The sequence below is a fragment of the Microtus oregoni genome, unplaced genomic scaffold (assembly GCF_018167655.1).
Source record: "Microtus oregoni isolate MIOR12 unplaced genomic scaffold, Mior012 000074F_ref0000038, whole genome shotgun sequence".
In the NCBI taxonomy this organism is placed as follows: Eukaryota; Metazoa; Chordata; class Mammalia; order Rodentia; family Cricetidae; genus Microtus; species Microtus oregoni.
Genome location: NW_024544004.1, coordinates 6,550,060 through 6,564,899, shown reverse-complemented (window position 1 = coordinate 6,564,899; position 14,840 = coordinate 6,550,060). Strand labels below are relative to the sequence as shown.

General features: G+C 37.2%; 1 protein-coding gene across 1 annotated transcript; it reads right to left on the bottom strand.

The window, feature by feature from the left end:
• Positions 1-9,514: 9,514 nt before the first annotated feature.
• On the bottom strand, positions 9,515-10,153 carry LOC121441326 (claudin-34-like). Its single transcript, XM_041642456.1, has one exon. It carries the CDS (start codon positions 10,151-10,153, stop codon positions 9,515-9,517), a length of 639 nt encoding a protein of 212 aa, XP_041498390.1.
• Between the last annotated feature and the right edge of the window lie 4,687 nt (positions 10,154-14,840).

The following is a 14,840-nucleotide window of genomic DNA, read 5'->3' as shown; positions in this document are numbered from 1 at the left end:
GGAGATTATAAAGAGATTTCCTACTTGCACTTTCCCTAACCAAACACTGCTGCCTGCGGGGAGTAACCCAAGGGTACTCAAAAGAATGAAATCTGGAAGATGGATGTGTTCCATTTTGCAGATTTAGGAAAATTAAAATATGTACACCATACCATTGACACTCCCCCAGTTTTTCAATGAGCAACTACATTGAGCTCAGAAAAGGTTTATTCAGTAATCACACATTTAATAGAAGTTATGGCCAGCATGAGTATAACTGCACAAATAAAGACAGATAATGGTCCAGCATATGTCTCTGAGAAAATGAAGCCTTTTTTTGCTTATTATAATATAAAGCATATTATAAGTATACCAAATAATCCTACAGGTCAGGCAGTTATCGAAAGATCAAATCTAACTAAAAAGGATTTGTTAAACAAACAGAAAGAAATGGAAAATACCTCTAGAAATAGATCATATAATGCTTTATTAGACTTGAATTTTCTCGATGCTAATGAGAAAGAAACAACAGCAGCAGAGAGACTTTGGGTGACAGAAAAATCCTCTGAATTAAATAACCTGGTGTATTTCAAGGATGTGTTGAGCTTACAATGGAAACCAGAAAATGTGCTATGTTGGGGAATGGGTTTTGTTCTTGTTTCAACAGGAGAAAAAAAGTTATGGCTATCATCAAAAGTAATAAAGATTTGGTTTGAAAAAGAGAAATCTCTTGAGAAAAAGAAATGATGGCTCATCCACAGAGATGACAAACGATCAGGTGGTAAGGAAACATCATACTAGTTGGGACAGTGGTCTGTTCTTGTCTTTGCAGGAAAATATTCATCTTCAAAAAGTCAAGAGACCCTGGACATCTTGATGCCTAAGGAGGAAAAGGTAATTATCTAGATATGATCACCAAGGAAAGAGAATTATGACTTATGAGGACAGGTCATCTGAGGGTAAGAATCTCTAAACATAAGCTAGAATAATAGTTATGATTCACTTAAAAATCAAAGCTGGCTGTGGAGTTGGACAGTGGCTCTGTGGATTACTTCTAGACCAATATGATCTGATAGACCACACTGTAGTAATAGGATCGGTGGGCTGCTTCACGCCACCTGGCTAGCTTTACCGGAAATAATTACACAGAAACTGTATTCTTTTAAACGGTGCTTGGCCCATTAGTTCTAGCCTCTTATTGGCTAATTCTCACATCCTGATTAACCCATTTTCAACAATCTGTGTAGCACCACAAGCTGGTGGCTCACCAGGGAGATTCTTAACCTGCATCTGCCTCAGAGAGGAGAATCATGGCGACTGCCTGACTCAGCTTCTTTCTCCCAGCATTCTGTTCAGTCTACTCCACCTACCTAATTTTCTGTCCTATTAAAGGGCCAAGGCAGTCTCTTTATTTAACCAATGAAATCAGCACATAGATGACACTCCCACATCACCAGACCCTCCTGAAAAGTTGCTGGAAACACTCTTAGAAAATTACTTCACTCAACTGCTGACTGAGATGAACCTAGCACACAGGTTATACCATGAACGACCTGATTAACAGTGCCCCCATACAGCAGGAAGAAGTTTAGAGAGAAAAAAACTACACCCATAATCCCAAATATTGTCTGTAACTGTTTGTTTACATTTAAAGGGGATATAATATAGATATGAATAATTTGTATTGGTATAAATCTTGATTTATTGATACAAGTTTAAGGTCAATTTTGTTATATGTATATGTATTTCTGATCTCAATTAAGGTATTGTGATTGTGTAGCTCATTTAAAAATGCAATGTATAATTAAGAAATATAGGTTAATAGATAATCATCTACAATAGCCAAGTTTGTTGTCATGTTAGATTTTCTATATGAGCATAAATATATTTCAAATAGGCATTCTTCCTTCATATCTTTGAAAGACTAAAGAATATAGCATTTAAAATGTTTTAATAACTTAGGACTTTTCATGACAATGAAACATGTCTGCTCTTGGCAGCACCAAGCTACTTCGTGAGGAAGATGGACATCAAAGAGTCTCCTTAAGGAGTTGGTTAGCCATTTGGGCAAGAAACTTTTGCCTGGACTGTTGCATAACGTGGACATGAAGAACCTGCAGAGAGATGACTGCTGAACTTGCCAAAAGCTGAGATAATCCTTTGGGGTTCCTGATTCATGAAAGAGTCTGCAAGATATTCTGCAGGACACAGAAGAAAGTGACTGAACTGTCTTTGAAATTTCCTGCTTCATGGAAGAGTCTGCTGGATACTATGGGCTTGTAGACTGAAGACAGATGCCCAACAGTACAGCAGATCTTTGGGTGAATGTCCAGGTAGCGAGATGTCTCTGTCAATTGTAGAGTTTTGGAAGTTGTTTACAATGCACTTCCTGTTTACTTAGGTGACATATCCTTCAGGAGTCTTTGATGGAGTTGAAGAATTTATAGTTATATTTTTCCTTAGTTATGATAAAAGATAAAATAGATATAAATAATGTAACTGTAATTCTTGCTTGATAACTGTTTTGTTATATATAATTTTACTATGTTAAACTTAATGCCTTCCTTTTTGTTTAAACAGCAAAGGGGAAATGGTGTAGTAAGTCATTCTATTTATGTATTCCTTTCATTGGTTAATCAATAAAGAAACTGTTTGGCCTGATAGGGCAGAACTTAGGTAGGCAGAGAAGATAGAACTAAATTTTGGGAGGAAGAAAGCAGAGAGAGCCGCCATGGAGACGTCAGGTCAAACATATTAAATCTTCCTCTGTAACAACCTCGTGGTGAATACAGATTAATAGAAATGGGTTAAATCAAGTTGTGAGAGTTAGACAATAGGAGGCTAGAGCTAATGGCCAAACAGTGTTTTAATTAATACAGTTTCTGTGTGATTATTTCAGGTGTAAGCTAGCCAGGTGGTTGGAACAAGGGGCCCCACTCCCTACAACATCTGTCCTTCTCTAAATACAAGAATGTTGTTAAAAGAAAAATTCAGAGTTTCTATCTCATATCAAGAGGTGTCTGCTATGGAACAGAAAGAAGAAAGAATTTAGAAAAAATTTATTTTTCTTCATACCTATTTTTGTCTCTATCATACCTCTTATTGAATATATGTCTATATAAATAATGTTTAAGTTTTCCACAATGATGAATTGTCCTGCAGTAATCTTTGAAGTTTCTAGAAGGAAGATGGGGCCCCACAACAATGAATCCACCTGGTTGATGTGACATCATGCTGCTGAAAATGCTACTATAAGACCTGTTTTCAGTACCAGCTGCTCAATATGTTTCCAACTTGGTTAGAAGAAATGGTGTACTTTGCAATGTTCTGGCCAGAACTCCAAATAGGAACCTCAGAAAAACCCTACTGAATACTCAGAGACTATATGCAATTATACCAAACAAGTGGAAGACTTGTATGACAAGAACTTAAAATCTTTAAAGAAAGAAATTGAAGAAGACACCAGAAAGTTGAAAGATCCCCCGTGCTCTTGGGTAGACAGAATTAGCACAGTAAAAATGGAAAGCTTACCAAAAACAATCTACATATTCAATGCAATGTCTGTCAAAATCCCAGAAAAATTCTTCATAATCCTTGAAAGAAAAAAATCAGCTTCATAAGGAAAAGCAAAAGACTCAGAATAGCCAAAACATTTCTGTACAATAAAAGAACTTTTGGAGGTATCACAATCTCTGACTTCAAACTCTACTACAGAGCAACAGTGCTTAAAACAGCCTGGTATTGGCATAAGAACAGAAAGGAGGGCCAATGGAACTGAATCAAAGACCCAGATATTAATCCACATTACTTTGAACACCTGGTTTTTGACAAAGAAGCAAAAAATATTAAATGGACAAAAGAAAGCATATTTAGAAAATGGTGGTGGCACAACTGGATATCAACATGTAGAAGAATGAAAATAGGCCAATATATATCACAATGCACAAAACTCAAGTCCAAATGGATCAAAGATCTCAATATAAAGCCAGGCACACTGAACCTTATAAAAGAAAAAGTGGGAAATACATTTGAACACATTGGCAGACAGTAATCCTGAAACTTAACCATCATTTCACTTTCACAGGATCCCATAGAAAGAACATTGCCTCCATGACAACTGGAAGTAATTCTCGAAGACGACATCCCCTCTTTCAACAAAGTTTGTCTTCAGGGTTAGAGACATCATTTAGGGGTTGATTATAATTGTTATAGGGTTAGGGGTTGGAGTGAAATTATGTAGGCTCATGGATCTCTTTTTTAAAAAGGGAAATTGGATGGGATAACAAATTAGTGTTATCTTACTCACACTAATAATAATAGTGAGCAATAGAGTAAATGCTTGTGAGCTATTATTCATAGGCAATTTACATTGGTATAGATTCTTGTATATTGATACAAACTTAAATTATAGTGAATGTTTTCATATTTTTATCCACAATATTTGTATACCTAGGCAAAGTTATTTTGTCATATTGTATGCATGCATGCTTCTACCTCTGCTAAAGACATTTTGTATATTGTCACAATTTAAGGATATATTTATCATAATGCAATATACATTTCTACCTCTGTTCAAGATACTTATACAATTTTTACATTTTTGAGGTCGCTGTCCTCATTTGTTGCACAGTTGCTTAAAGATTGTTTAATATTCTAATATGAAGTGTTGGTCGTTAAGTATTATATGTATTAAGAATTACAAGTCAGCAATCATCCATGATTGTCATACTTATAGTTAGACTAATCAGGTTCTTTAGATACATAGATAATGTATTCTGTAGAGATAGGTAATCTTCAACCACTTCAAAGAGCTGCAGAATATGGCATTTAAATAACTTAGGGTTCTGTTGATGTGAGACACTATTGCTCCTGGCAGCACCGATCTGTTCCCAAGAGATTGTTGGTTACTGAAGACACTCCACATGGAGGTTATTTTATTCTTGGAAAAACTGGCCTTTGGGCAAGGAACTGCCCATGCATCACCCACTGACAAAATTCACTATGTCCAGACAGGACAAGCAGGATACAAGATAAAAGACCGTGAAATTTTGCCAAGATAGGGTAAGACAGTTTTGAAAATTTTCCTGCCTCTGAAAATGGTCTGTCAATTACTGTAGACCTTAGCCAAAGTTGCTTGCTCTAATGTTGCAAATGAGACTTTGGGTGATTTCCCAGGTAGCCAATTATCTCTGTTATTTGTTGCACATTTTGGAAGTTGCTTGATTGTACTTCCTGCGTACTCAAGTAATATTATTTCCCTTCTTGGGTCTTCAATGGTCTTGAAGACTAGAGAGTTGTAGTTACTTTCCTCTCCTGACTTGGCTAAATTATTTATAATAAAAGATTTAAACGCCATAGGATAGAAAAATTTTTGAAACATTTATCACATGTTTTTTGCTTGATATTGTTTATGCTGGTTGTAATCTAATTTTTATACCTGATATTTGTTGTTATTGTATATAATTTTGTGTTAGGCTTAGAACTCTTTTATTTAAACAAAAGGGGGGTGCTGTAGGAAATCCAACATCCAATAGCCTTTAAGTTACCTGACCACTTGGGCGTGACTTCTTATACTTTAAATGCTGATGTAAAGCACACATTCTCTCTCTCTTCCGGCTGCTAGATTTGGTTCCTGTTCCCTGTTCGTGCAGAGGACTGTGCTCTGTGAGTCTAGCCCTAAATAAATAACCCCTTATTATACTCAATTCTGAGGTAGTGTGGGATTTCTTTTTAGTATCCATCTTCACAAAGAAAACAATACAATGATTCAATGAAGCAAAGAGCTGGTTCCTTGAGAAAATCAACAAGATAAACCCTTATCCAAACTAAACAAAAGGCAGAGAGACAATATCCAAATTAACAAAATCAGAAATATGAAGGGGCACACAACAAGAGAAACCAAGGAAATCCAGAGAATCATTAGGAAAAACTGCTTCCTTTATTAGAATATATCTCCCCTGGATTTTTGTTTGTTTTTTGAGACAGTGTTTCTCTGTTTAACAGACTTGTCTGTCATGGAACTTGCTCTGTAGTAAGGCTGGCCTCAATCTCACAGAGATCCACCTGCCTCTGCCTCTGGAGTGCTGGGATTAAAGGTGTATGCTGCTACCACCTGGTATCCCATGGATTTTTAGGTATTTTTCACTTAACTCAGACTCATTATAGTATCGATATTACTAAGGTATGATAGTTTGTACTCAATGTCAATTTCAGAGGACCTAGACACTATATTTCTAGAGTTATATATAATAAGTTTTGGGACACACTTGTGAGACACAGTCTAGATTTCATTAACCTGTGGGAATGTGGTGGAGGAAGGTCACTGGCTAATAAAGGAACTGCCTTGGCCCATTTTATTGGTTGGAAGATAGGTGGGAGGAGTAGGCAGAACAGGACGCTGGGAGGAAGAGGATGTGAGCTCAGTCTCGACAGCTCTCCTCTCTGGAGCAGACGCCTGAGAGAGACGCCATGCCCTGCTCCCGGGATGAAGCTCCGACACAGGATGGACATAGGCTAGACTCTTCCTGGTAAGCGCACCTTGGGGTGCTACACATAGAAGATTAGAAATGGGCTAAATTAATATGTGAGAATTAGCCTAGAAGAGAATGGGCCAAGCAGTGTTTAAAAGAATACAGTGTCCGTGTAATTATTTTGGGTAAAGCTAGCCGTGGGGGCGGCTGGGTGCTGGGGATGCAGCCCCGCCGTCCCTAGTACTACAGGAATGCCTTAAAGGGGTTATTTTAAATAGTTGAGTTGAAGTGAGAAGAGATCCTGTACAGATGGGCAGCACCATTGCCTGGACTTGGGTCATGGACTACCTGAAAAGGAGAAAGCAAGTCCAACATAGCATTTGCCTTCTGCGTTTACAAGATAATCAGCAATCTTAAGATCCTGCCAACATTACTCACTTGCCACTAGTGCTAGACCTCGGACTTCCAGGAAAAATGACCTCTTATTTCAAGAATTTAGTATGGAGCTTTCCTTGGAAAGTCCCTCAAGTTAGTCCATTTCATCCAAGTTACACCTAGTTAGGATTGTTTCATTGTTCTGTTGACATTCTCTTCTGAGTAATTTTTTTTTCTTTTGCATCTCCCTAGGAAATGTCTCACAACAAGAAAAGGCTTAAAAATATGTAACTGTAACAAGGAATACATGTTAAGCTAATTAAGTATAGGATAGTCTGAAAATGTTTTGTATATAATAAAATTTGAATACAAAGAGAATAAAAGATGAGATGTCTCAAATTTTAAAACTGTTGGAAAAGAAAAATCAAAAGGAGGAAAGGAGGGAGTAAGGAAATATGGTAAGTTTTTACAGGTATTTTGACCAAAGCATTGTGTGGATTCCTTATATCAGTCTTTAACATTGTTTGGAAATATCTAGTGGAGAGTTGCAATTGTATGGCTTGGGAATCAGGCCTGCTTTAATTTTAATGGATTTAGAGGATGATGTAAGGGGTCATTATATTCTTACACTCATTTCTGTATCTTATCACAACTTGGGGGGCAGAGAGCCTCCAGGAAACACAGAGCTCAAAGGGAATCTACAGCATCAGCAAATACTAGAATTTCCTATCTGAGGTTGTTAGGGAAAAGAAGCCACTCACACACTCTTTTCATATACACTTCCTTCAAACCTTTTCTTTATTCTTTTCTTCACATTCTCTATTCCTTCTCTCATTTTTGATGCCTTCTTTCTAACTAACTTAACTCTTGATATTTCCTTTTTAATTCTCTCATTCTTGATGTCTTCTTTCTAACTCTCTCATTCTTGATGTTTTTCTCCTAGCCCACTTTCACTTGATCTAACTATATCTCTATTCTTTCCCTTACAATTTATATACCCTAGTAAAATCTGTCAGGCAATATAAAAGCTACACTGTGGTTACATTCTGTTTTTCCAGTGAATGATTACAGTAAAGACTAAACAAACAGTAAAAACCATCCTGTTCTCCATATCCCTTATGGGATTAAACATTTTATATATGACATGTGAAAAACAAATTATCCCATGAACCCACATACATTCATAACCAAGCTACCTGTTATATATTAAACATGTGGGCAAGTAAGGTATTGTCAGCTTTTTACTAGCAAGCTGCATTTTGAAGTTACAAATATAGGGTCAATTAGTTTATTATTAATCTTGAAAGGTAGACATATCCAGAATCTTAAAGTAATAGCAAACCTAAATTTTATATATTAAAAAGAATCAATCAGCTGTACATTTAATCATTAGTGTACATACACACTCATTAATAGTTTTTGTTTGTTTGTTTTATAACAGGAGGTTGAGGTCAGAAATAGGTATAAGAAATTACAGGCTCCAAAGCCACAGAGAAACCCTGTCTCGAAAAACCAAAAAAAAAAAAAAAAAAAAAAGAAATTTTCAACCAATCCTAGCCAGGAAAGTACGTCAAACAGTAAAAAGTGAGCTGCTTTGATTTTTGACCTTAGCTATGTGCCCTTGTGAACCTTAGATTTTTTTCTAGGGTTTTGCATCTTGAAACTATGATCAAATCATCTGATCTAACCTGACGTTATTTTTAGGCTTTGTTTCAACTAGTGATGTACACCAAAACTTATGACTGTATCTATCAGCATTAAGATTAAAGTAGTTTGAGCCAGCCTGGCTCCTGGGAATCAATTGTTTCTCTTAGTCATTAACTTAAGCTACAATCTGTATAGCTTCTAGGTGAAACTCATAGGCCTCAGCTGTGGAACATTTCTTTGTATTTATTTTCATTCATCAAAACTCTATATAAGCTAACATTATTATTACCAATTAGACAGTACAATTTAGGGAGGAATCATCCTCATGACAATCCACAGATAAAACTGCCAGGTAGAGTGTCGGGCGGTGGTGGCACATGTCTTTAATCCCTAAACTTGGGAGGCAATGACAGGTGAATTTCTGTGAGTTCGAGGTCAGCATGGTCTACAGAGTGGGTTTCAGGACAGGCTCTAAAACTACAGAGAAATCTGTGTCAAAAAATAAAAGAGAAAAATATGCCCTGTCGAGTTGGATGTTTCCTTGAGATAAATACACTACACTACAGGCAGTATGAGTCTCCCCACTTCCATTCACTCCATACCAGATACCCGAGAAAGATTGCAGCAGCAAACATGTAAAGGCACAGCAGAACCAAAAGCCATTTCAGGGTCCAGGGACTCTGGGCCTTGTCCAACTGAGATTGATCCATCAGAGGGGTTTCCTCCTGGTTGGCTGCCACCTTGAACTTCAGTTTCCACCTTTTGCTCCTCTGACACAGCCACTGGAAATATCTACTAATTCTCAGATTAATTACCTATAGCAAACAGTAATTAAAATTCAAAACACATAAGATTAAGTGGGCAAGAATTTGTTTATTGAAAATTCAGAAGCCAATCAATGAAAAATAGCAGGAAATATAACTGGATGCCCACTTGTCTACCCTTGCATGGTGTGAAATCTGGAAATTTTAGGTAGGTATCTGAAGAATACTTGTGATTACTCCCTGCGATTTTGGATTTTAAAGTCTATGCAAGTTCAAAAGTTATATTCCAATGTTAGAACACATTCGGGAGCGCCGGGGAAGAGTGAAAGAAAGGAAAATTGTGCCACCCACTAGAAATAAGAAGGAAGAAAGGGTTGCCATTGCTAAAGCAGTGCCAACTTTCTGGGTATCTGGGATGGAGGGTGTGCGGAAAGATGGGGGGAAGGCAATTCCATCCTCGCGAATGATGGCTAAATAATTATACGAGATGGTAAAGAAGACAAAGACGCTAGCAGCAATGTTCAGAATCCCTGGAATGACGAATAGATTGTAGGTAGCTTTCTTCTGGAGTGTCGCTGAGTAAATTTTCCAAGGAGCCACAATGACAGTGACTGTGGCAATCATGCCGAGAAAGCTGGAGATTAGTAGCAGGTGTTGAGCCACTCGAATATCCAAAGGGATGAAGCTGTCCTGGTAGGTATATTTGTAACACACTTTGGAAATGTTGGAATTGCCTTCCTGGTGGTAAATGCAGACTTTCCACATCCCCACTAAAGTCATTCTGGGCTTGGAATCCATGGGCTCCCGAAAACACCACACTCGCCACTGCGGGAGGCCCATGGAGACACTGCACAGGATCCATGCTAGTGTAGCCAAAACAAAGCCACCTAACTGCCGGCTGGCACGCCTGCTGGCCATCACAACGGTGACTCTGGACACCTGGCAACTGCAAAGAAACACAGAACATCACGAGGATGGATTCTTCAGGACTGGAAGATTATCCCCTGTGGGGGGCAGTAGCAGGGGAGAAGGGTTTTCTTTTTTGAGCAGATGGACTTTTGACCAGGAAATCTCCTGCAGGGAGTGTTCTGATCAAACTCAGCTGGACTTGCTCTGTGTCAACATTTACTTGCAGGCTGATAATCCACACACCATCTAAGATTTTCTTTACCACTGTTTAAACACTCACACTGAACTTTGGCCACACACATTTAGCCATCCAGGTTGTCGTCACAGCCTTAAATTTCATAATGAAAACAGGAAGCCACTTGAAGCAAAGAGTAGATAATTTTTGCAATACCCCTCCTATGGAGTTATACGCCAAACTTAAAGATAGATGTGTATCTACATTCAAGCCGTGGTATTTTGTCTTAGCACATTTAACTATTCATTTTTTGTGACAGTCTATGTCTCTGTATCTCAGGCTGGCCAAGAACTATTTCCCCACTCTGGCCTTTATCTAGAGGCAATTCTGCTGCTGATCCTTTTCAACTGCTGCTATTAGAAGCAGGAGTCACCACATCAGCTAACTAATGTTGGGGTTTCACAGTTTATCAATGTTACAGTCGGTGTGAGAAAATTGCCAACTTTCATACTGACTAGTTTTTGATTGTATGGATGACCCATGCTTTCTCTGATCAATCACTGAGTTTCTATATCTGGATTAGTACCAAGCTTTACTTATAATGAATGGTGCCATGTGCATTGTATGTGTGTATATCATGTATGACATATATATGTATATCATGTATAAATGAGAATTTATATCAACATATATATGTATGTCATATATATGCATATATATGACAGATTTGATTTTGTGTAATACAATGTCTGTTATATATTTTAGAACTTACTAAATTGAAGATAGACCTAGGCATAGAAAAATTTCTGTAGAAAGAAAGTAAATGAAGTTATAATATCTGAAACACAGTCTATAACTAAGAACACAAATATCAACAGTACAAAATGACTGAAACTAACAACACTATTCAATAATAACTTTAAGAACCAGTGGTATCTGCTTCTTAGTCAGAATAATCAACTTGGATAAGGAAACACCAGCTATCTTTGTGTGGTCTACAAGGAATTCACCTTTAAGGTTAGGAGCCACCTGAAACTTAAAGGATGAAAAAAGTATCCTAAGCTAATTGGAAGAAGAAACAAGCAGTTTTCTCTACCATATTTTCAGACAAAGTAGACTCCAGAATAAGATGAATGAAAGGAGATAAAGAAGGATAGTTCAGGTACACAGCATCTATCCTCTCCATCCATCAATATCTCACTCACCTTTCCCCAGGTTCTAAACCAGTGATAGTCCCTGGCCCTCCCCTGACACAAAGACTTTGCAAACACCAGATTTATCCCTGAGATCCACACTTATGGCCAAGCCGCGTCTAACCACCAATGTCTGCATGTCAAACAACCTCTAGGCTTCTGCCATGAACCACCCAGAAGTCCCATCCAATAACACATCAAACCTTTCCATCCAGTCATATCTACAGCTACACACAAGGTTTGAACCAGTAGTAACATCCTATACAGCAACCCAGTGCACTGTTTCCAGCAGACTTTGTTCCTCCCTATCTATTCCAACGTATAGGTCCAACATGTACACAATGTTCTATTTTAGCCCAATCTGCTCTTTGCATATAAAAAAAACAGATTGAGTCCATATGCCCAGATCTCATTGCAAAAATCAAATCAATATGAAAGATAAAGCCAGTATCTTCTCTCCAATTCTATCAGACCTGGACAATCGTTTGCTAATGAGAACTATGTAGATGAGCCCCAGGACAAGGACACATAATTTAAAATGGCAATCATAGACTTCAGCGAAGAATCCCAGGAATATAAAAAGACAAAAAGAAACAATCATTAAAGTTAAAGAGACAGAACTGAAGGAGAACAAATGCTTGAGTGATGCCCAAGAACACACAAACATAAGATTGGTGAAGATGACAAAGACCGCCTTGGACCTGAGAACAGAATTCCACCAGGAGATAGAAATATTGATGAGGACAGAAGCTAAAATGAAAAACCAGTAACTAAAGTAGAAAACTCAGGGGAAAGCATTGTAAGTAGAATGACTGCAGCATAAGAAAGAACATCAGGACTTGAAGATAAAGTAGAGGCTCTAGATCAAACAAGCAAGGAATATGAAAATTTTACAAAAACACAAGGAAGGAATATGCAAGAAATGTGGGACATCATAAAAAACCAAACCTTCAAATTATAGGCATAGATGAGGGAGAAGTTTGCCAAGTCGATAGCACAGACCAGGTGCTCTTTAAGATCTTAGAAGAAAACTTCCCCAAACTAAGGCAAGGCACTCCCATGAAGATACAGAAGCACACAGAACACCAAATAGACAAGAATGGAAAAGAAAATCCCACAGCATATTGCAGTTAAAACACTAACTATATACAATAAAGAAAGTGCATTGAAACCTGTATGGGAGATAAAGTAAGTCAAAAGAAGAAAAACTCACCAGAATAACAGCTGATTTCCTGATGGCAACTTTGAAAGTGAGAAGAGCCTGGAAGAATGCATTTGAAGTCCTAAAAGACTATGATGGCATGCCTCGACTAAGATAAAGCTAATATGTCAGATAAAACTATCTGCCATTATGACAGAAAAACTTTCCAAGATGCAAATATTCTAAACAATCTTATATACAACAAACCAAATCTAAAAAAGCATTAGAAGCTATATTTTGAACTAAAAATAACAAGAAGAGTGGTTGTGAAAAGAAATCAAACCCATCATTTTTTTAACTCTATGACCAAGAAAGCAAACAACATAAATACCAACAACATTATGATCACTATTAACTCATGTCTCAGTATTAACTTTAGGCATCTGTTGCCTTGGTTTTCTAATCAAAAGATACAGACTCTCTGAACAGATGGAGAAGAAACCTCCACCTATCAGTTACTTCCAAGAATCACATCATAGTTTTAAAGATATGAGCCACCAAAAAGTAAAAGGATAGGAACAGGAAACCAATATCTGACAGAATAGGCTTCAAACTAGAACTAATCAGAAGCAATAAAGGAGATACTTTATTCTAATCAAGGGAACAGTTAACCTAGAAAATAAAAGAACCCTAAACATATATTTACCAAACTCTGATGCAAACAATTTCATAAAATATTACTAATAATTTAAAGATAGACTATTATCAATTAGTTAATAGTAGTTTATTTCTGTACAATACTTTCTACAATACACCAGTAATCTAGACAAAAAAAATAAAGAAGCCACATCAGAATTAATTGGCCCTTTAACGGGTATCTACAGAATACTCCACCCAACCTCCAAAGGATACATTCTATTCAGTAGCACATGAAAGATGTTTTAAAACATGTCACATCCTGGAACTGAAAACACATCTCTGCATAATTGAGTAGATGGAAATTACTTCTTATATTCTATCTGATAACAATGCAAGAAAACTTAAAATTGACAGCCAACAAATCTCTAGCAAATATAGGAACTCATGGAGATTAAGAAACTTATTGAATGATGAGGGGCAAAGAGGAAATCAAGGAAAAAATAAATATTTCCATGAACTAAATTAATTGAACCACAATAAAACAAAGTCACTGAGATACATTGAAATCAGTCCAAGGGAAAAAATTTACAACTGGCAGTGCCTACATTAAAGAACCCAGTGATTTAATGGTTACTCTTTTACAACTTAAAAGAACAATAAAAAAACAAATTCAAACCAAATTGGCAGTAGTAGTCATAGTAGTAGTAGTAGTAGTAGTAGTAGTAGAAATAATAATAATAATAATAATGATGATGATGATAATCAGTGTAGAAACCAATACAGTAGAAACAATTAAAACAATACAAAGACTTAACGAATCTAAGATCTGGTCCTTTGAGAAAGTAAACAAGATTAGTAGACTTAGGTTCAAAGGAAAAAAGAAAGGACACAAAAACAGAATCCAAAATGAACAGGAAAATATTGAGTTGTGATTTCAGGCTATCCAGAAGAATGCCAAAAGTGACTATTGCCCTCGGATGCCCCCCAGACACCATAAATTCAGACATTGAGCCCAGAGACCTCTGAGTTACAACTGACCTGAATGCAGCCTCCCTGAAGTCTAGCTTTAATGGTATTAGACAGACCCAAGAAAGTTTCCAAGGGAAGAAAACAACCAATAGCCCTATCCAGCTATGATGCCTATGACCCACAACAATAAACACTATGGTGAGGTAAGCTTCAGGTTGTAGCAGTAGTACTCATACCTTGCTAATAACCAATGGCTCTATAGTTGGACTTAAGATCCACTTATGTGAGGCAAGCCATGCCTAGGTACAGGAAACCTACTAAACCACCCAGGTCTAGTGAAGCTATGTATGAGAACTTACAACTACTACTTTATTAAACCAGCATAATCCCTAACTACCTTCTAAATATTTGTCATTATACCCTCAGATAAGTGTATTTTTCATCTCACTCCTCATCAAGGAAACTCTTTACAACAGTTAGAAACCACTGAAGAAGTCCACAACCAATCAAAAGGCATTGTTATGGAGGCCAGTCCTATTGGATACATCTACAGAACACCTCCCACACCTATGTCCTGGG

Bases quoted from the DNA above. Each gene is read 5' to 3' on its own strand.
- LOC121441326 (XM_041642456.1), bottom strand. From the start codon at position 10,153: ATGGCCAGCAGGCGTGCCAGCCGGCAGTTAGGTGGCTTTGTTTTGGCT.